General features: G+C 46.4%; 1 protein-coding gene across 5 annotated transcripts in view; it reads right to left on the reverse strand.

The window, feature by feature from the left end:
• The window catches only part of col8a2 (collagen, type VIII, alpha 2), a 50,991-nt gene continuing 27,770 nt past the window's right edge, over nt 1-23,221 (reverse strand). The window contains exons 2-4 of one of the 5 annotated variants that reach the window (XM_088602473.1): nt 18,660-18,803; nt 13,283-13,463; nt 1-5,298 (exon numbers count right to left, since the gene is read on the reverse strand). In XM_088602473.1, coding sequence (XP_088458599.1) covers nt 3,371-5,298; nt 13,283-13,439 — 2,085 coding nt within the window. In that variant the 5' untranslated portion in view covers nt 13,440-13,463; nt 18,660-18,803 and the 3' untranslated portion in view covers nt 1-3,370. Of the gene's footprint in view, nt 5,299-13,282; nt 13,464-13,583; nt 13,676-18,659; nt 18,804-21,983; nt 22,164-23,221 lie in introns of those variants that run through there. The other 4 variants (XM_088602476.1, XM_088602472.1, XM_088602477.1 and 1 more) reach the window with 4 other exon arrangements.

Here is a 23,221-nt window from a genome sequence, read left to right on the forward strand (position 1 = left end):
TGAAGACACTACCAAGAGTACACTGGAGCTACAGCCATTGGGTTCTCCTGACACCTTCCAGCCAAGACAAGACTTTAGACTTCAAGGGAAAGAGGAGGAAGCCAAACATTGACTCAGAAGCCCTATCTTATCATCGCCCCCACATGAAAACATCTACACAAGCCAAACACTCAGGGCCATGTGGGTATTAGTCTGGACATGGTTTTAACGACCTAGTAGAAAACGTAGCACGTATCAGTTAGCAAATTGAGACAAAAAATGCTAACTGTATTGACTCTTAACTCTCATGCCTTTGAAAATTGTAGGATGGTATTCTGTCTCTGCCAAAACAAAAAGGAGTTTGGAATGATAAAAAGCTGATGTATTAACAATGTAATAGACCTGTGGACATTGTTTCAGAATCATTCATGGCACTTTTGCTCTGCACTCAATGGCTGTTAAAAAAAACAGAAGGAGGATGTTGCCCTAGATTTGCCAATGATATTTTAAATCTGATTGAATTGCTCACAAGTTTTCTCAACCTGCATTTTATTACAGACACATTGTCAGTGCTAGGTCTGTGCAGTCCCCCTGCTCTGAAAAGAACATGTAACTGTGCTGAGAGGACAGTTCATTCACATGTAGTGAATCTCCAAAATGTACCAATAGGCATTATAAACACAGCACTGACGAACAAGGCGGTATGTACTAGTACTTTGAACAAGATACACTCAATTATTCTAACTGCAAAATGCTGCTGCTTGTTGAAACATCATGAACAGACTGTCCAATGTCCTCTGGATGAGACGTTAAGCCCTAAAATATCCATCTGCTCGTTCCAGGTGAAGGTTGCAGCAACCCCGAGTTTATTCCAAAGGTTATTCCAGCTCAAAGTTGAACTACATAGTCAATGGGACACCAGTCGATGGTAGGGCGCATGCAGGGGCAATTTAGAAATGGCAATTAACATAGCCAGCATGTCTTTGGGATGTCTGAAGAAATCAGCAGATCCCAGGGTCACAGAGCTGTCAGGCAGCAATGGTGCATTATTATTACAAATTATATTATTACAAAGCCTCCTATAGTGAATTTTGAAAAATGATCTAGCTCCTCATTTAGTGTTATTGCTCAATATAGCACCTCAGGTGAGTCTGTAAATTTGTGATGGGTTTGCTGAGGTGCTGTTAAAATGATTTGCATTGTCTGCACAACACGGGTCCTCCACAGATCGCGGTGAGTACACTGGTAATATCTTTAGAATCTCGTCCTTGAAGAGCAAGAACAGGATCTGTCTTTTCACAGTTACAAAACTGTGAAAGTTAATGAAAATACTTCACCATTTTGTATTTTCAGACCAAGGTACTGAGCACCTTAGTGCTCCTAAAGAATCTGTCAAATATCGGTTCAGATTTTTTTTTTTTAGATATTTCAGATTGGTTTTGGAAATTTGTTTTCTTGTACTCAGTTCTTAAATGATACATTTGCACTTCTGCATAACACAGTCATATCTACATTCTGTCTCTTTCTGATTTAGAATTATGAATGATTACGGCAAAGAACAGAAATCAATAATAACTACTTGCATTTATATGTGGTGATGCCTTCAAGAGAATGCATCATCTTCAGTTCAATTCTTTTGTGCTTCTCCTAGATTTGCATGCACATCTGCTCGTATAATAAATGATAACATGCCCAGCAGGCCTATTCATATAGCAATATTCCTTGATCATGTTCTGAGAATTAATAGCAAACAGATTATATGTCATGGGACACCTAACATTAAGTTGTACTAACAACAGGCCTGTAGCCTGTCGTTAGTCTCCTTCCTTGGTAAATGTCATTATAAATGAATACTTGATAGAGTGTGGAAGTGTAACACTGTGAGAAATAGAATTGGAAATTACTCTGCAATAAAATTGCAAAATCATCAATCATTAGTCCATTATGGCTGCCTTCTCCGCCCTGGAATAACAATTTATGTTACACCTGGCAAAACTGCTAATTGTACTACACTAGTGTGGCACCGATGGCTTTAAATTGTGACCCCTGAAAACGGTTTTGAATGCGTGCATTTACGGTCATGTCCCAGCGATGGTGGCACAGGCTTGTTCGGGGGACACAGGACGTGCACGCATCAAAACCCAAAACAGAAAACTTGTAAGGTCCAGCACCGACGCGGAAACTCATCGATCTCTTTAGGGCAGAATCCAGCAATACCACAAACACCAGAAGCTAATCTTACAATCTGTCCCTTCTTTGCATGAATGTCTACTGTCTAAATTTATTGTCCATGTCTGTTTGTCATTTGTGCCTTTTTTTCTTTGTCTCTTTCTCTAATGTTTCTGGGTCCAGCTGAACGAGTAAGCATTCCAATACGCTTGTGTCTTACCGACACTAGAACGGGGTGACGTCACATATGCTTTACAATTAAGGTGCATCAAATGTTTCCATGAACAGGGGTAGGCAGTCAGGTCGGGGAAGAAATCAGGAACCAGACTTAGATCTTCTTCCTTTCAGGATGTATCTGGTGCCTTTGGCCTGTGTGCACAATTGTGCGGTTGTTGTGCTATTAGCACACTAGAATTTGAAAGCATCTCCCTTGTCCTAACATTCGGAGAGGGTACGGCTCCCTGCACCTGTTTCACTTTTGGGTGGCAAATGGGTTGGATTGCTCCCGACTGAGAAAGAAAAAAACTGGAATCAGAAAACCACGTACTGTAAGCTCCCCAGTCCGAACTCCCCTTTCCCCATCCCACACGTGCTTGCGCGATCCAGACACCGAATTAACCCCCGCTAACCTTTGGAGAAGGGTTGGGTCGGGGTGGAGGAGGCTAAAATTCCATTTAAATGGGAGAATTTACCTTTGGAGTTTTCTTTCTACAGTGAGCAGGAGTACACAGAGAGAGTTAAAAGAACCGCAAAGAGCGATCTGGACAGCTGGTGCTGCTGGAGTGGTTGCAGGAGTGTGGCTGGGTGTCTGGGCAGGACCAGGGGCAGGGGGCGAGCAGGCACAAGGGTAGGTTTCTGGACCAGGGGCAGGGGGCGAGCAGGCACAAGGGTAGGTTTCTAATGATGATCGCCGACCGACGGCGGAGCAAAGCCCTTGATAGTCTGATTTCCATAAAACGACCGCAACAACAGTAATAAAAAATATTAATAATAAAATAATATAGGCTAACAGTAAAAACGAACACAACATTAAAATACAAAAATAAACCCCAAAAAAACAGAACTGGAAAGGGTGAGACAGGCTGCCTCCGAGCGAGAGTGCCTTCCTAGCTCCGGGCTCTTTTGCTCACGCAGTCATTTTGTGTTTGTTTGCCGTCGTTGTTGTTCTTCGATATCCATAAGTATGGCTGATGTTTCGAGGTGCTGGCGCTGTTTTGAGCCGTTATGTTGGACAGAGCAGGAACCCTGAGAAGGATGAGTGGATGTACTCGGTGGAGTATAGCCCATTGGCCTGGTCTGAAGGCATCTGCACCCACACCTGGTCGTTCTCCTTGAGCTCCAGCACGGCGCTGCCGGAGGCCTGGTCCATGTAGCCCTTCTTGTACTCATCGTAGGTGTACGTGGCTGGCACATTGTTCTTGTACAGCGCCACCCACAGGCTGGTTCCCTTCACGTGGACGTGGTAGGAGAAGTAGTAGACTCCGGCCAAGGGGCTGGTGAAGATGCCGGTGGCGGGGTTGTAGGCGTTCTGCCCGTTGTACAGGGTCTTGTCGAACTTGATGGGGATCCCAGAGGGCGGGAAGGGGGTGCTCAAGATGGCCGTGAACGCGGGCGCCATGCTGGCTGACAGCTCGCCGCGCCCGAACTGGGGTTTCCCCGGCTTCCCGCCTCCCGGCACAGTCTCCCCCCCGACCCCGTTCTCCTCCAGCCCCATCACCCCCGTGCCTGGCCCATTGATGAAGGCTCCTGGGGGACCAGGAGGCCCGGGTGGCCCTGGGGGCCCCGGGATCCCGTTAACACCAGCAGGGCCGGGCTTTCCAGGGGGCCCCTGAGGCCCTGGGGCTCCCTTATCACCCAGCCGCCCCTCACCCGGGAGCCCGGGCAAGCCCGGCTCCCCCTTCAGGCCCGGAATACCCTGGGGACCCATGGGCCCTGATGGCCCCTGGAGCCCAGGGATCCCTGAAAGGCCCCTGGACCCGGGGGCCCCAGTCAGCCCTGGCTCCCCTTTTGTCCCTGGCACTCCTTTCAGCCCTGGAGCCCCTGGCAATCCTATGTGCCCGGACTCACCTTTAGGACCTGGTTTGCCCAGCGGACCGTGAGGTCCAGGCAAACCTCTTTCCCCTGGGATGCCAGGCTTCCCATCCAATCCACTAGGGCCTTGATCTCCCCTGATTCCTGGCAGTCCAGGAGGCCCTATAGGACCCACTTCGCCTTTAAAGCCAGGTATGCCATGTTTCCCTGGGAGCCCACTGGGGCCCTGAATTCCCGGAGGCCCGGGCAGTCCCTGCTGGCCCGTGACCCCCGGCTGGCCGTCCAACCCAGGCAGGCCCTTGTCCCCTGGCATCCCCGGTTGTCCCGGAGGGCCCTGGTCGCCTTTCTGGCCGACAAGCCCCGGCTTGCCGAACCCCGGCGCCCCCGGGAATCCGGGAGCACCCCTTGGACCTGGCTCCCCCTTGGGTCCGCTCGTTCCAGGCACTCCAGGCAAGCCGGCTAAGCCTGGCTTGCCCACTCCATTTAATCCCGGCTGGCCCTGCAGACCTGGCGGCCCCATTTCCCCGGTTAGCCCAGGCTCCCCTGGGGCCCCCTGGTCTCCTTTGGGCCCCACTGGCCCCGGCAGCCCGTTCAGCCCTGGTTTCCCTATCCCCTGCAGGCCAGGCGGCCCGGGAGGTCCGGTGATGCCGCTGGGGCCCCTGGGCCCCGGAGGGCCTGGCTGGCCGTTGCCGTTCTCCCCCTTGATGCCACGTTCCCCTGGAGCCCCCTGCCCGCCCTTCTGCCCCGGCTCCCCCCTGGCCCCCGGCGGCCCCCTCCCGCCGGGCAGCCCGGGCTTGCCGTTCAAGGACAGGCCCGCGGGCCCCGGCAGGCCCGGCTGCCCTGGCAGCCCCCGGAGCCCCGGCTCGCCACGCTGGCCCGGCTCCCCCATCAGCCCCGGCTGCCCCTTCTGCCCCACTTTCCCAGGCAGCCCCGGCAGCCCCGGCTTGCCGATCCCGGAGAATCCTGGGGGTCCCTGGGGCCCGGCCTGGCCATTGAGCCCCGGTTTTCCCACTCCTGGTTTCCCGGGCAATCCCGGTGGCCCCGGTGGACCTCTGGGGCCCGGTTTGCCTTGCGGGCCCGGCTCCCCCTTCAGCTCCATGGGCAGCACAGGTGGTAAATCTAAGACAACAGAAACAGACAGAGATGCCTTTGGTGAGTGATGGGGCATCCAGTACTGAAGATAATGGGGCACCTGACAGCCAATTATCCACCACATGTAGTCACAGCTGCGCGTGACAGACATGGGCACTTTTTTACAGACTGCAGGACCATTCACCCATTTGTTCCAAGCTGCAGAAAGAGGAAAGAGCGATTCCCGTCACATCAATGCACCGTAAACTCTTGCCTAAACAGGTCTTATTCTGCCGGGCCCGAACATGTGCATTTTCACACAAAACAGTCGATGACTGCAAGAGGAAGTCGAGCAAAGAGAAAACGGACGCCAATAAAAAAAAAAAGAAAATATCCATGGAAAATAACTCTGACTCAGTCGGGTTTTAAAGATAGAAGCTAGTAAAACTTTGTCTGCAGAGAACATTATGCTTTGGAAGACTATGAAAGAATAGGCAAGCATTCATCAAACATGTCCAGAAAAGTACAGCTTCAGAAATGACAATTGGCATGCGTCTAAAACAAAGTTATTCTGTATGTTATGACGTGTAATAAGTATTGTTTGCTGAATCTTCTTTGTCAGTCAAACCTTTTCAACACTTATTCTTCAATTAATTTAAGAAACTATACAGGATGCAAATACTTATGGCTACAATTACGTAGCATGTGCACTTTATCTTTTAAAGGTTTAATGATGATTGATCAATACAAATCTTTACTTTTTAACACACATTTAGCTCTTTAATGAGGAGCATTAGACCAGAACTAGCCTGATTGAAATGTACCTGTGACTGTGGCTGTAAATCAATCAGGGCCTAGTTTATAGCTCTTTTTTATTGCTGCTGGGCAGACTAAACTATTCTGCCAACAGATTATCCCTGTCTATATCCCAGTTAATGTTTCCCAGTCACCCCACACATGGTTATAATTACACACAAGCCATGACCTCGGTCAGCTGATAAGGGAAAAAGGCAAGCTGAGTGCCTTTTGAAAGGGACAGCCAGGAAAATCCGGCACAGCCTTTTGCTGGAAAGAGCCAGAATGCTTGTCTGTGCTGTTGGCTGCTTGTTTTCCAGTCGGTTTCGGGGGAGGTGGAGAAGGGTCTCGACTGAAATAAAATTAGTGGTGGCAATGCTGACAAAAATAATCGTCATTGCAGCTCGACCTGTGCTATTTTTTTCTTGGAAGAGCTGGAGAAGAGAGAAGGGGTGGATGTCTCTTCACAGATAAATCTGCTTGGGGCTGGATTGTATCAGGACTGTGGCTCATAAACCAGTCCCAGATTTCAAACCCAGAGCACAGAGCCTTTCCATTGGGTGGGAGAAAAAAGCTGCTGCCAGACAAGAAGACGTCAAGTTCTGGGCTGTGTTTTGCAATGGGGAATCGCGCTGAGTCCTCGCCTTATGACCCTTGCTGATGAAATATTGAGTTTCCCTAAAGAAGCACGTTTGTCTGTTTATTTGATTTTCTCTCCACAATATTTCGGAACACAGCTGTATGCGGTACAATTGCTCTCGTTCTGCATTATGAGCTCCATTGTTTCTGTCAGGAGGTTCTCTGATAAGAACAATGTGGCGTCTCCAGTCCGCTGACATTAAAAAGCGCATCTCCTGTACGAACAGCGTCCTCAGGGCTGGTCGTTTTACTCATTTCATCTTATTCACACAGCTGCTCTGACAAGCCCAGGGTCGGTACCACCGCAGCAATACAGTACATATTGAGTCAATTCTTCTTCGCTGCAGCTGTGCTTGAACTTCTCGATGTGCAGAAGAATAAAGTAATAAAATATTTTTTTAATAATACACTGGTATTATTAAATAATACACTGGTAGAACCTCATTTTAGAATGTTGTGCACAATTGCTACAATAAAAACGCTGCTGCTCTGGAATCAGTCTAGTGAAGAGCGGTCCGATACATTTCTGGGCTCAAAGCACTCCCTCACACTGACATGCCGAAGGAACTGAGTCTCTTTAGTATGAAGGGAGTGTCCCACACTGACTGGCTGGAGGAACTGAATCCCACTTGCTGGTCACTAAGGCAATAACAGAAGACTTAGACAGAAACTGATTCAAGCCACTGACAAAACTAACTTACAGGTGGGTAGCTGCGTCAGAATGCATAGTCTGCAAAGGAACAAGTAACAGGTTTATTCTGTGCTGAAAAGAGAAGAGAGAAAACGCAATGTTTCGGCACTGAAGCCTTCTTCAGGTGTGAGGGCTCACACTGCTCACATTACTTGTTCCTTTGCTAACCTACAGGCTACTTTTGTTAAGGTTGATACCCTGGCATCTTTCAAGAAACAGCTGAATATCTGTGCATCACTTAGCTATTAACATCCAAACATATAGATGAACTGAATGACCTCCTTTTTTGTAACATATTTTAAAAATTCTATTTCCTGAATCTACTTTAGCATATAAAAGGCAATTTGCTCCCTTCCTGAGCTAATCACGATAATAAATCACAGACCGAAGGACAATAAATCACAGTATTCAATTTCCCGGTGTATCTGGTTCATATCTACAAGCCAGTTGCTCTCTGGAAGTCTGAATGTTTTACAGATGTGGAAGAAGGATTCAACCAAATTAGAGTCCAGAAAACTGCAGCTACAACACAAAAACCTACGTTTACAAATCACGCGAAAGATTGACCTGCTCACTCAAAAGTAGATAAAATCGTTAAAAAATACTATGATGGGTCCTATTCGTATTTACAACAATTTCAGTCGAATAACGTTTTTAGGAAAATCACCGGAGCGCAGGTGCGGTCCAGCTGGTGAAAGATTGCCATCTTGTGGCGACACTGTGAAAGTGCAGCTGCCGCGGAAGAATATTCCGGGATAGCCTTCTGTGAGCTCGGTACACTTGCTTGGTATTTGCCTCAACTTTACAGGGGTTTTCCCAAGCTTACTGTTTTGTCCGTTACTTTAAATTCCTCACAATAAATGTCTAAGCTTAAAAGTTGGAAATTATGGTTTCTAATTGTCCTGAAGGGCGCATAAACGTATAAGACGAAGATCACTTTTGAGATATAGACCACAAGGAGTAAATAGATTTTACTCTGACTTTTGTTTTAAACTGGAGACTGCAAATATTCTATGAAAAATAAATTCATAATTAGGGAATCTGGGTGTTGCAGGATAAATAGAGCACGAACTGTTTAGAACAGATTTCAGTAAAATCAATGGAATATAGAAGCTGCAGGACCATTCAGTTCTCAGAATAATTAAAAAAGAAAACAGGTGGCAAAAACAAAATCGATAGATATGTCAAGATAAGTCTCGGTCCGGTCGTTTGGCGTGGCTCTGGTGTTGCTCTTCCAGGTGCGTGCAAAGCCCTTTCGCCACTTTTCCGCGCTTTTCCTCTTGTACCTGCTTAGCTCGTCTGTACCTGCTTTGTATCTGTTTCTTCTCGTACCTGCGTCGTTAAAAGCTCGTCTGTGTCTGCGTGCTGCAGCATGCCCGTTAGGATCAACGGTTTGAAAGCAGGGCACCTTTTTCTGCTGTTAATCAGAAAGGGCTGTACTTGGGTTAGGTCCTCGGCATACATCTACTGTAGATACAAAAGCCACGCCGCTCGTCTTTTCAAAACAAAAAATGTAGTAAAGATGCCATTCGACTGCTTCTGACATACTTGACCGCTTGAGTATGGGGACTGCCACTTGGTCAGCAGGCCGAGTTCCCTTGCAGGCCCCATTTGCACCTGACGCCAGAGCTGTCTTCAGTGGGGTGCTCTCCACTGCCAGGCAGCTGGCTTCACGTTGCCTGCGACGGATTCCCCCCGGAAATATCAAGCGCAGAGCTGGGGAGCCGAGACGCTCGCAGCTCCCCTGTCAGCGTGCTGTCTGAGGGTGTACAGAGTGCCGTGGGGGGCAACAGCGCAGCGTTTTGCGGGTTTTGCGCCGGAACGATACCCGGGCCCGTAGAAACCCCCCCGCCTCTCCTCGTGGGAAGGGCCGAGCGCTGCTTTAACATCCCACAGCGAGGGCCGCGCTCTCTGCGATCAGCGCTTGGCAGCAGAGCCAGCGGAGGCGCTGGACTCGCCCGAGGGGAAAAAAAAAAAACTTGACTTCGTTGACTTACACAAGAAAGACCTGTCCTACAACTGAGCTGACAACAGAGGAGCGAAGCTACAGGAGAATGCACGTGGACTGAAACAGTGGAGACCTCAGTGCTGCTCATGGGAGGCCGTGTCTTTGAAAACGGAGTTAAGAGAAAGGAAAACCCGAGATGCTGGAGCAGCTCCTGCTTCATTCCAACAGCCTCACAGCTCCTTGGAACATAAAAACGTACTGCTGTACACTGAGGGTGACGGACTGACTGTTCTCTGTCTGAAGGCTCAGTACTGCATTTACATTATTTTGCGTGTTAGCATTTCATTCTAACTCTAAGAAATAAAAGAATGAAAAAATAGTTATTGTATGTTCAGCTGTAGGTTTTTACATTGTCGTGCAATGCAGCCTTTTGCCCAGTAGGTGGGGATAGAAACGTGAAAATGGTGCGAGTTACAGAGCCTAGTCTCTTTGCTGTACGGTATTTAAACACACGAGTTCACATGTGCATGGAGCGCCGGCAACAGGCCGGTACAATAACTGCACAGGAGAATTCAGAATGATCTTGCAGACAGATGTTTGTTTCTTACTTTCCCACACAGCGCTGAGCACGTCAGGAGTCCAAAATCCAAATAACAAGAAAAATAAGTAATAGGTTTATTCCATGCTGAAAAGAGAAGAAAGAAAACAACGTTTCGGCTGTGGAGCCTTCTTCAGGTGTGAGGTTCCCTGCTTTCAAACCATTAATCCTAACAGGAATGCTGTTTGCTGCCAAAAAAAAAAGATTACTTTTGTTTTTTCAAAGCCTCTGAGTCGCAGTGATGCTCTACAAAGGAAGGGCTTTCTTCTCCTGTCATGGAGTTAGCCACACGGCAGGTGGTGTGAGTCAGTTCGGAGAGCAACACGAGTGGTGCTTTTAGAAAAACTCCTCCCTGGAGAAAACCACAGCTCTCGGCTCTCTCCGTCACAGAAGCAGAGGACATCTCAGCCTCTGGCCTCTGCTTTCATGCTGCTTTTTCTAAACCACCCCAGCGGGAATGTGGCTCTGGAGGTGGGGAGAAAAACAAACCCGTTCCTAGCTGGAGACTACATAGAAGACAATTAAAAACAAAGTTCCTTAATATACTGTAATTGCCATATCTTGTTTAACAGATTTCTGGGCTATCTTCTGTAGAAAATGTGTTCAGGTGTCCAGACTGGCCGCATACCCAAAACGTTAGGCTTAACGCAACAAAAACATAGCCTGACCACAGGCCAGATTTAATCTCATAGCTTCCTCTTTCTGAACTCTGCTGCATTTTCTGCTCTTTCCCTGTGTACAGTAACCTTGGTTAGAAATATTATATCACCTTCTACATTTCTAAACTGTTGGCAAAGGCTTGAAACTGAAAGTGCACTTGCAACACAGCCCCGTATGTGCTGTCAGCCAGCTTCCTGCATTTTCCTTATCGATTGTTCTTTTCATATTGTTACGGCTACTGAAGTGTCTGTCTCACGATCTAGAAGCAATGGAAGCAAAACTGAGGTGTTTGCAGAGCTGGAGGTGGCCTGAGATGCGTGAAATCAAAAGGAAACTTCTGGTTTACCCTATTCAACTCCTTCGTAAATCATTGAGAGCCTCCACCGGCGAGACACCCAGTATAAAAGACAGAAGTGGGGCAACACACACAGAAAGGGAGAAGGAAGAGACAGCAAAAAAACCCAGGATCTCAGAATGACATGTTTGAAATGGCCAGGAAAAGCAGGATAACTAGGAGTAGTGCTGATATTCTCCATATGAACCCCAGATCCTACTGCATGTGCTATATCTGTGCTACAATTCAGAACAATCGCAGCGCGGCCCATCAGTCAACAAGATTCCTGTAGTGCGTGGGCAGTGAGAACGTCAGAGGTCTGATAGACTTCACTTTCCAGGTCCCTTCAGAGTGTTCCTGGGCTTTCACCACAATGTCTTTGGTGTGTGTTTGCTTTGGGAGAAGAATTGTTTGTGTGTTTTATAGCAATCTGGGCCCTTTCCTTGCTGTTCTAAATGACTGATATTACTAAACACATTGCTCTGGGGAGCCATCGAGTTTTTCGGGAAGATGCCTTTCTGGTGAAGACAAATCCGACAATCCAGGGCAAATAAGGTGACGTGACTGAGTGAGGAGTCGGAGAAAGCAGTAATTGTTATCTCGACCATCAGAGTGACAGGCTTGCAAAAAAACTGTATTTCTGTCCTTTGGGAGAAATAAAGGAAGAAAAGAGAAAAACATTGCTAATGATGACCAGATGCCGAGCTTGAGCCTGACTGGAATCTTCTGCTTGGATGCCAACCAGAGTTAAACCTGGAAGGGTTTATTAATGGGCAATCATGCAAGGGATGAAACAGGTTTTGGGGAATCATGTGAATGACACAAATTAATAGCTAATTGGTTGAAAAATGAGCTTAAGCTGCAAGAAAAAAGTCATTTTCTGCCATGTAATGCTCAGATTTTTCTGTCTTGTTACTAAAATGCCCATTTTGTCACTAACAGAAGTAAACTATCCTCTCAGCCCTTTCCATTCTACATATATTTCTCATACATTGTTTTGACATTTTTTTCTTTTCAGGTTTTTCTCTCCCCCTTTGGCCACAAAACAAACATGTTTCAAAGAGCCTGGATGCTGTTCCTGCTCTCTCCCGCAGGGAGGAATGTGCGCACGAGCGGTGTTCGTCTGCGCTGTGTTTCTCATCACTCTGTCGACTCTCCCTGCGCACCTCTCCCAGTGCCAGCGCCGCACCAGGGACACGGCGCGCTGATATACTGCCCTCTGGGGAGCCGTCACAAACCCCCATCTCTCTTTCCACCTGCTCATGCACTGAGCTCCTCATAAATCACCCCTGTGTTGAGCACAGCAGCCTGTCCCCCACAGAACCGCCTGCACCGCACACATCGTTAACCCTGCTGCATGGCTGAAGACTCCCACAGCTCTGGCACACAGCACAGGAGGTACAGCACAGCACAGAAACGCCGGACTCTGCAGTGGACAAATGCTCTAAGGCTATTCAGCCATTCACACTCCAGTGCTCCAGAGAGCCTTCCGCTATGAGCTATACAGTAATAAGGCAAAAATGAACAAGGTACTGAAGCTGTGATGAATTATGGCACATATACCGATACTGTATCTAATGTGGTCTAACTTCCATGTGACCCAAAGATGAACTGCAGTTTCAGCTCCTCGGACTACAGGTGCAGAGAAGTTGTATACAGAATCCTGTCCGCACTAACACTTAAATTCTCCTGTTCTTCTCCGTAGAGCAGGCTTGCTTTAATAAGGGGGAAGCAGCCGCCTTTGCCTTTAAAGGAACAAGAGGTGGAATGAGAAGTGAAGACAATTGGAATCCCTGATGTTCCTTGTAAGATGCCTGTATGTCTCATGGGGAGGAAAAAGTTAATTTCATGCTGAAAAATAAAAAGGAGAAACAATGTTTCAGCAGTTAAACCTTCTTAAGTTGAGCCTTCTGCACACCTGAAGAGGCTCTGCAGGCGAAACGTTTTGAGTTCCTCCTCTCTACTTTCATGGCAGGATTAACCTTTCCATCTTCCTTTCCAGCCAACGCTGCCCACTGATGAAGCTCCCCACACCTTGCATGTCTAATGCTTTAATAGGCAAGATTTTTTGCATTGGTTGTTAGGCCCTAAAAGATACTTCTTATGGCTCAAAGGTTAGTCTCCCTGCCATTTCTCACTCTCTCCTGTGTGCGGATGCAGGGTTCATAGCTGCAAGCCTGAGGGTGAAAAACACAGATTCCGAAATCTGTTGGGAGTTTCCAAATCGGATAGGTACAGCAAAAAATAATTGACAATCCTATTTTTGTTTTGTTTTTTAAAAAGATACCCCTTTAAAACGTTAACTCTCCAGGTCACTGACAGCAGCCTGTTCAGTTTGAGTTGAGGAGTTGGAATGAGAGCACTCACCCAGGTATTGACCTTTGCCTTCCCTGAAAGGAGGTCCCACTGGCCCCTTCATCATAGGCTGTACGTACTTGACCTGGGGCAGGGGGGCATAGCCCCCTCCTGACACGCCCCCGCACGCCAGCAGCACACAGACGGGCACCAGCAGAGTCTTCATCATCCTTCGCTGAACGGAGCTCTGGACCTGCAAGCACAGACAAGACAGGGCCTTGTTAAAGACTCACCTGGCCAGACAAATGCTTCATCATTTTCCATGTTTTCTGGAGAACTGTTGTTATAGTTTTCAATGACTCAATAGTACAACCTTTCCCAATGGTACAACCTTTACCCCTAAAACTCTGCGTGCTGTTTTAGGAGAATCCTTGTGTTTTCACCACCGGTTTGTTTCCGAGGTTTGAAAGAAATCTGATTCACCCTGCTTTGCCTCAAGGATCTGGCTCTGTGATTTCACTGTGGTGGGTTGTACTTGGACAGCAAGTGGACAGTGGCTTGTTACAATCCCAGAGAGGTACCGAGACCAATCAGACTTTCTGTGCAGTGGGCCTTGGGGTCGGAAAAGGAACAGTTGATAAGTTTACAAAACAACCCAAAGAAATTTAGAGGAGATTCCAGGGGCTGCCAACACGACTGGATAGCATTTAAGCGTGCAGATGGGGTATATGTTGATACAGAAGGGCTGTTGTGTAACCCAGGGCCCGACTCTCTCAGTGCTTGCTCACAGAAGCGATTGGGTTTCTGCGGTGTCTGATTGGCTGGCTGCCCTGTCTGCTGAGCTCTCGGTTAATTAGCTTCTGCTGCGCCGGAGAAATGAGGGCTGAGTCAATGGGAAGCAGTCGGTCTCCGGGAAGCCTGGCAGCGGACAGCTCGTGCCCACAGGCCTGCCGCTTCAGGACACCTCGCCAGTACCCGAGGACCGAGGGGGAGGGAGTGTGGGGGTGCTGGGAAAGAGTCCTGTTTCTCCTCGCCGCAGCACTGAGAGCAGCTGCAGACACTTGTTCTCCCCTGCCAGAGAGCTTTCAAGTCACAGAGACTGATCAGAGCGGACAGCGGTGATGTCAGCACTTGGAGGTAGAATCTACCTGCTGGGACACACGGAGGATTACCGCAGTAACATTCCACTATACAGCGCAGCTTTGCCATGCTCTATTTCAAGCATTTACCTTGCTTTGCTGTGATATCCCTGCTATTGTCTTATGACTCTACATACATTGCGATGCTTATGTGATGTTTGCCTTTACCTTGGTAAACTACAGAGTGTGATCTGGATAAACAGAAGAGGCCATGGGGGTGTGTGATTGAAGCACACGTATGCAAAGGTACAAAGGGAACACCAGGGACAGATTCAGGATCTGCTCTGTAATGGACACCAGACAGTTAGAAGAGAAATTTAAGGGCAGACGTATGTTTTATGGACTGAATATGGGAGAAAGGTCTATACACAAAGAGTAGTGGGTGACTGGATTATCTTCATACTGTAGGTACATTGACTATCTGGGATCCTACAAGGAATGGCTGAATGCAGTTCTGGGACCAGTTAGCTGCTTGCTATAAAATAGGGGACAAAGTCATACCTTTTTGAACTTTTCTTACACATCTATGGCAAGCCTATCACAAAATATAATGGCCAAATCAAATACAACTTGTATCAAATGTATCAAATACAACTTTTGGCTAGAGTGTATACTAGTTAACTTTGTGCTCCATCATTTGATATTCGTATTTACAATACAGCAGCATGTATGTTGTCCTAACCATTTCTTTAAATTAAGAGGCAAATACTTTTTTAACAAACTTGATTTCAAATTGGCCGTCTTGCAGTCAGCAGTTAGTGTGCTGTCACTTTCACCATGTATCTTTTGGAGTTATGTTTTATGTCAGACAATTACAACGAAGAGAGGACCGTGCTGTGCATGAATTTGCAAAGAGCGTGACTTATTCTTAACACGAAAGGATGCTGGCGTAGCTCTGTAATCCTTCTGATTGGCTTTGACGTTAAAAGAAATCATGTTTTTAAAATTATTTCATATAGTAATTTCCAATTATTCCCCAAAAGTTTATTTTTATATTTTAAAGATCTGGACGTATGTCATGGAAAAAAGGAATAAAAGTGAAATTGCTGTAGAAAGAAAAGCCAGGAACCGTAGATGGGTGATTGGAAGACCTTGACAAGTGGCTTTGCTCTGTTTCTCATCGAAAGGGCTTTCTGCCCAGGGGTCAGTGCTCAGTGGAGGTCTGTGCATTGATGGCCACAACGAGTTCATTCAGAACACACAGGCAGGCGGGCACGTTTAGCAGTGTTATTCTTGAGCCTGCCACTTCCACAATGGCATAATTGACCCCTAATTGTGTCTGACAGGGATGAATGAGCTCAAATGAGCTGTTTATAGGGCTCTTTTGCAGACCACAAGGAGTAATAAAACATCTTTTTTCTCACTTTTTTTGCACAAGACCAGATGATTAATGAGTTTCAGTGACCGCTGCATCTTTAACCCTTTATTTTACGGAAGCAGTTTCTCAACACGCCAGATCTCCCCTGCAGCTACTTCATATACAGCATGGTCAGAAAAAAATAAGCGCTTGTTTTCTTGGCGGTAAAATCATCAGACTCCTAAGGCAGCATGCAGTCTAGTCAGGAAGTTAAGGAAGTTAAATCTTACTGCAATTTTTTTTGTGTTATTGGTTTTGATATCTTGCTGAAATGAAACTATTCACTAATGACTCAGACACTAGAAAAGAAAGACAAAAGGGATTGTGGATGTCTGGAACAAGCTGTGTGGTTGAAGCTTATTTCAAGAAACTGGATGAGACCCTTGGATCCATTAACTACCAGCAGTCACCTTTCTGTAACCTTTCAGAATTGATCAGTTTATCACCCACAGACAGCCTCGTTTAAGTATCGCGCACTTTAAGTGCATTGACAACTGGGTATCTCTGAGTTTGATACCTCAGTTTTTCTCCAGCTCATTTACAGATTAAGGATAAATATGGAGAAAGCTTTCCTAAAGACCACTTTCTGAACCACTGGGTGGTTGGGGTTAGGGAAGTACTTCATGTCTATGGCTAAACATCACACTTTCTTAGTGATCAAAATATGATGTCTAATTATACATGCAAAGAGGGCCAGTTCCAAAGCTCCCCCATGCTCACTGCAACAACGCACACTTTCAACATCCACAAGAAGCAAATGTTTGCAGACGCAGCTCTGGATTAATTGTTTCCATGTGCTTGAAGGAATGGCTGCTATTGGAAAAAGTTAAAAATGAAGGAAGGGGGAGCCAGGCGAGAGCGTAAACAGGCACCAGGGAGCTGGCTTGCAGAAGTGTGGGGGTTCATCCGGGTGTCAGCGCGGGCCAGGCAGAGCGGCTCGGGTCTGTCTCGAGCGGTAGGGCTCCAGCGAGACCCGCCGGGGATGCGAGTCAAGGAGCTGTGCCAAACGGAGGGCATGTACCTTGCTCCGCGTTTGTTTAACCTACTATTCATGATGACAGCCGGGCCTGTTTTCTTTAAAATACTCCAGGAGCGCCGGGCAAGATTATCCTTGTGCCGTCTGTGCCAAATGTTTGCACAACTGCTCTGGGTACAGGGGTCAGCAAGATCAAGTGTTCGGCAGTCTTTTGCGTTCTAAATCCTAAACTAATTCGCCTCAGGGGTCCCAAGGTCTGTACATATAGCGTCTGTGCGCGCTCTCTTCCTCTTCAACCTATCCTGGGGTCTGGGGTGCTGCAACAGCTGAGAAATCCCAGGCAGATTTATCCTTCCACACTGATTAAACGTGATGGGCGTTTCCAAGATCAAATGGGCTTCTCAATAGAAATGGAAAGGCGACCCATTGGGGAATCGGTGTTTAAATTAGTGCAGAAGCTACTGTAGCCTCAGAGGACAGATCTGCGGGTTTGAAAATCTTTTTTTTTTTTTGCATCACAGTGAATTTGTTCAGGTTCTTCTGAGAAACTGCCATTGTTTTCTGTGGTGCGGACCAACAAGTTTGCCTTTCAGAGGATGGGACACTATACAAGTACAAAACCATGGCTTTCCCTTCTTTAATGCACTTTCTAAAGGCAAGAACGAACTATTTATAAATAAAATAGACTAAGAGTTTCAAAAATAATTTCAAGAGTTTTGTAGGTTCTTTTGAGTTACTTTTTATATTTTTTCTAATGGTATTAGATGTATGGTTCAGATAACCTAGTTTTCAGGTGATGATTTTGTCACCTGAGATGCTGGAAATTTGGAGTGGTTGGTAAAATTTAATTTTCATAATGAACGTGCTTGATGAAGACTATATGTTCCTGTTTAATAACACATCTATTCTAGAGCTAATGGTTTAATGTCGCTGACAAACATCTGACATGTCACTTAGTCCTACTATGTCATTACCATATAATTAATCCTACTGCTAATAATTCTAATAATCTCTGAGGGAATAAATCCTACTGAGGGTAACTGATAGGGGTGCATGATGTGAAGCCTTTCCACCTGCCTGGTCTCCTTACCGCTTTGCCCAGTTTCTCCAGTCAGGAGGCCCTGGGAGTCAACTTGGAGAGTCAAGTTGCTTTCTCCTGGGAGTCTCTGTGCTGCAGTGCTGGGTAGTTCTATCTAACTTGATGTGTCTTACACTGTCTCTAATACACCTGTTGATAAGGATTCTAAAGCTGAAAGTGGGACTACACCCTGAATGGGACATCAGACCATCATAGGACACCCACAAATACATAAGGTGCAATGTACAGTACAGATTCAAATGAATGCACACGATTATTGTCTTTGGACTGTGGTAGGAAATTGGAGGAGCATGTGAGAACCTATGTGCACAAGAGGACGCTTTGCATAGACATAACCAGGCTGAACACAACATCCTGGAAGCAGTTAAAAAGTCTCCTTCAACTGGCCTGGCATCCGCTCATACAGGGACATTTCACTGTGCAAAACTTTCACTGTGTGCGCCTCACACTCTTGTGAGCATGCCCACAAGCTGAGCCACAAAAGGACTGGAACCCGAGAAAAAAGCCCACCCGAAGATACAGTGGGCAAACGGCACCCAGCAAACCAAAGCAATCAAAACAATTAAAGCCCTCTGGCATGCAGCAGAGAAAGAAGGGAAGAAATCGCTGCACTGGCAGACAGCAGTGACATTTTATTTAAACCAGATTTGCAAAACCTCATGCAGGAATTTTTTGGTTACAGCTACCAAAATCCAAAACAGCCGAGGAGAGCAGAAGAATAAAAACACTGAAAAGAAAACTGAGTGGGAGGGAGCAGTGTCCCCAGACGAAGAGACACTGCCAGACACACAGGGCTCCTCTAGAGGCTCTTATGGACCCCAATCAGTTTGCAACACTCAGATTGCACAATAAAACTGCACCAAGAAAAAATAACTCACTAATAGCACACACTGTGTGGTGAGGAGTCAGGCAGGCTGAACGTGCTTCATTGAGGGTCAACACCCTTGATGTAGGACAAGGAATTCAGGACCCCCCGCAGAGTGAGGAAGTAATCAAGAGGGAGCTGCACAGATGGAGATGAGCTAGAGGGAAGAGGCAGACAGACAAGTGTGAGCAAGAGAGTGGGGCTCGCTGAGGTATGTGTATCTTCACAGGAAGTGACATCACAGAAGACCTGAAGGTGGAGTTCCAAAGGAAGGAGAACATGACTGCTGCCATGCCGGATTTCAGCTAAAAACTCCCATGCAATTGGCTAATTACTGAGGTTCACAATTCTGACAGTAACATTTCCAGCACTCCAGAATTGTGAAAAATGATAGGGTTTAGGACTAACTGGAGGTAAAGGTTTAATAAAATTAGCTTTTCATGGGAGATTTATTTAGAAATCCACTTAGAGGTACAAATGTGGAAAGATAATCCACAGACTAGAAAGAGCACACTTCACAATATAGCGACATCACATCACGGGTCTTAGAGAGCCCAAATGAAAGGTGACAATTTGACCAGAGCGAATGTTCATCCGGTGAAATGTATTTCATTCACTTCCCCAGTCCCCCCACTCTCCCATCATTCTCCTGCAGAGCTCGGCATCCTGTACCAGGACCAGTTCAAGCTTGGAGGAAGTACATGGCCAGAGGGAGGAAGTCAGCGGCGATCAAACTGGACCAGAGGTTCCAGGACAAAGAATGCAGACCGCATGGCCTAAATATTCCTGACATATTCAGCAGAGCTATACTCCAGTTACACTGCCTCCAGACAAACCACATGAAGACAGAGGCCTAGCTCACCATTGTATTATTAAATGTAACCCCATGAAACAGAGTTTTCTTGACACAGATTTTCTACATTCAAAAACTAAGATTATTCCAGGTAATCTGAAATACCAGATCCTTTCCCCTTATCCATCCATGTCCTTTCACCAAATATTTTAATCTTCAGCATATTATTTGCAACAAATATCCTCCCAGGAGTTGGAAGTATATGAGGGGTGTTGGGAGGAGGAAAACTGCAATTGGAGAGTTCATACAATATTGTCATATTCAGTTTACACTTAATCAGATGCTCTTATAAAACATAGATCATTAGGAGGGCATATCCTATTGAAATTAGCACAGATACAAAAATGGAGTAACAGTCAAATTTATACGCAGAGCCACTGTGTGCAGATATCAGTCTTCTATATGACCATCTGCTCCAGATGCCTGAGATCAGGTCATGAACCACTGCTCCATTTTGAGAATAGGTGCTGTGTGCTGAGAGTGCGGTGCTGAGAGGCCGTGAGTCAGACCTCTGCAAGAGGCTCTGTTTTCTGAGGAGAAGGCAGTAACTGAGGAATTTTGTCTCCGGCAGGACATGTCCATTGAACTTGATCGGAAGACCTGGGATCGAGTCCCAAGGGGATGCCAAACGAGGAGTTTCCAATCCCAGTGGGACAGCTGGGGTTCAGGCCAGGGACAGACATTTCCCTGTCCCTGAAAAGCCATCCCGCCAGATGCCGGATTAGGTGGACATGTGCATCCTGAGTGATGTATTTTGCAGAGGTTCTCATTATAGCTCACACCCCCCACACACACTTCCAACAGGCATTACATCTGTGGGGCTATTAACTAGCAATCCACATGTGAAAGACTGACCTGAGGGGATAACCATGAGTGCACATGGCATTTATTTACTCAGGCACTGTTTTACAAGACAAACTCACTCATATATTGGGTAACTGTGACATTGCCGGAGAGAGAAACAATGCAGGTGGGATGAGCAATGAATCCCGTCTAACTGCAGAATACGTCTTCACCACAGGTGACATCTCAGAACGCACAGGCTTAAAATGTGCTGAAATGAGCTGATTAGTTGACTCGGCAGGGAGCAGGTGCCCGGAGGTAAAAGCCTAAATGTTCTGAACTGCAACATTCTTGTTGAGCTTTTTGTTGATCTCGTCATGCAATAACCAACTGATTGAAATGTGCCTGTATTCTTAGACATAGTAGTCTCTTAATTTGCAAGTTAGAAAATTAACCAGTTACCCTAAGGAAGAATACGATCTGGTATAGAAAAGAAAACTGTTTCCTCTGTGTGCCTGAACATTTAGAGCTGAGAGACCACAGCTCAGGTCCCCTAGATCTTCATAAATCAGCACCCTAAAACCCAGGGGAGAAATGGTTTGAACAGGTTCAGTTAAGTCTCAATGTGTTCCACTCACTTCCTCTTCCACCGGTCCAGCTGTTGATTATTTGATAACACATAAAACACCTGCTGGGCTGTGGCCTTGGTGTCCTGTTTAAGTGATACCCTCATGTGAAGGGAAGCAATCAAGTGAAAAGTCTGACTGAAATGAAATCAAAATTTTAGAAGTAAATGACTTCTCTACAAGTCAATGATGTATATTCACTGTCGACTACAATACAGAGCAAAGGACAGCCACGAACAATTACACCACACAACAGAATGAGCATGAGATCCATAAGGATATTTCCCCAATCCAGTGCAGAAAGAGCTGACATTGAGGCCCGATTCGCCGCCTGTGACAGGCATTTCCCAATAGAGCAAAACATTTCCTAAGGACTAAGAATTCTTAATGATCACAAATCTTAATATATCCAGGGACACATCACAGACATTTGGCATCCCAGCTCCCGGGCTAAACTCCTGAAGCACAAGGGATGAGCAAGCTGAAGAAGCACTTGCTGAAGTCACATCTACTTTTTCAAACTTCACAGGGAAAAGGATTGGTCAGCTGGACCTTTTTCATCATACAGTTCCTGGATCCACATTTTAAATTAACAATGAGCCAGCAACTGATTAATCCGGAGCTAATAGCTTTCTGTGCCCTGTAGCAGACAGAATTATAAACATAAAGCATTTGTGCAACATTATCATGAGTGAAATGATAAAAAAGCTTGTAGGTCAACAGTTAATTTTGTAAACAGCTTATCATTTTTAATTCAATGAATTTTCCTGGAAACGTGGCTTATTTTACAAAAATTAAAGTTCAAATCCAAATATTTCATGCTACTTGCACGAGAGTATATCCAGTGCTAAGCCTGTAAAGTCAGCCAGCCCTGATGGCCTGAACAGGCTTTGCTGAAAGTTTTGAAGTTTCCGATTAGATGAAAATATGCAATGCGCAGTAGCTGAATTTGATGATTTCCCCTTTTTTAACACGGTGATTCAGAGCTTTGCCGTAGTTCACCTTGTGTGTCTCTCCCCCACCAAACTGCTATTGCACAGCAAAAAGCAAATAGAAAAGCAGCAGAGATTCTGACCTGTTTGGACTTTTCCTCGCCTGAGCTCCAGATATCTGTTTTTCCTCTTACCTTCTCAGTGCGTCTCAGCCTGGGCTCTGGCAGTGGTGCGAGCTGGGCTCCCTCTCTCCCCTGCCGCAGAGCGCATTGCTGTGTGAATACTTTTATTGTGCACTGCCAGCGCCTGACGTCGCCGCACTTCAGCGTGCGCTCCCTAAACATTCACATGTGCCTCTCACAGACAAAGTGCTCATTTTCCTGGGTTCCTAACAACACCCCAGGGAGGGGAAGGAGGAGAAGTCTTGCAGAGGGGTGGGGGGGCTTTTGGGGGGTGCTGGGAGGAGGCCAGCTAACCGGGCAGGTTGCTCGAACCGCTGTCAGAAGTCTCCGCTGAGGTCCCCAGAGCAGGGCGCAGCTCCCCTCCTTCTTTAAGAGGGAATGTGGCCTGTTAGTCAACAGGGGAAAACCACACACTCAGAGACACTTTAAAAATCCCACAAATCCATGGCACTAAGTCTCCAGAATTAGGTGATTTACTACCAGACCCGTTGCTAAGACGCTGATATCACCCAGTCTGGATAGGCTTGCTCTGTGAAACACAGTTTTCCATATTTTGCTGATCTTTAGCCTCTGCCTATGGAACCAGCTTCCCACTTACTTCATTTTTTTAGTGCTAGCACATTTGTTTTATTCCCTTAACACTTCCTCACATTACCAATGCACTGTTTATTCTTGTTGCCCTTGGACATTCGCTTAGTTCCCTGTCAGGGCTACATTCCACTGGTTACCACCGTGACACAGGGCTGAGCCATACTCTCTGTGCCAACTCACACCACTGACCAGTGGCAGACAATGGGCAGCAGACCACTGGCTCCTCCTACAGGGGCTTAAATGTTATGAGGGCTTCTCAAAGGCAAGGAAACTATAACTCATAATTAAACTTATAACTGGTAAGTTGTTTTCAAACCCATTGTGTACTTGGTTTAGGAGTTACAATGTAATCATTGCCCGCTTACCTTTACTTTATATTCTAACGCTACTCCTGGGTGAAAAATTAAAAATACGGCTTTGTTCTCTTTCACTCTGCTTGGCTCTGGCTTTTAAGCAGTGGGCATTGTAAACAATCAGCCAGCTGTCATGCTGGACGCAGTTACAGAACCTGAAGACTAAGCAGCCACAGTTCTGAGTACCAATAAGTGTCAAGTCTTCTCAGCCTTGCACAGAGAGGACCTGACACCAATATCCAAAATCCTTACAAG

This window comes from Lepisosteus platostomus, chromosome 13 (assembly GCF_059453375.1).
Source record: "Lepisosteus platostomus isolate fLepPlt1 chromosome 13, fLepPlt1.hap1, whole genome shotgun sequence".
Lineage (NCBI taxonomy): Eukaryota > Metazoa > Chordata > Actinopteri > Semionotiformes > Lepisosteidae > Lepisosteus > Lepisosteus platostomus.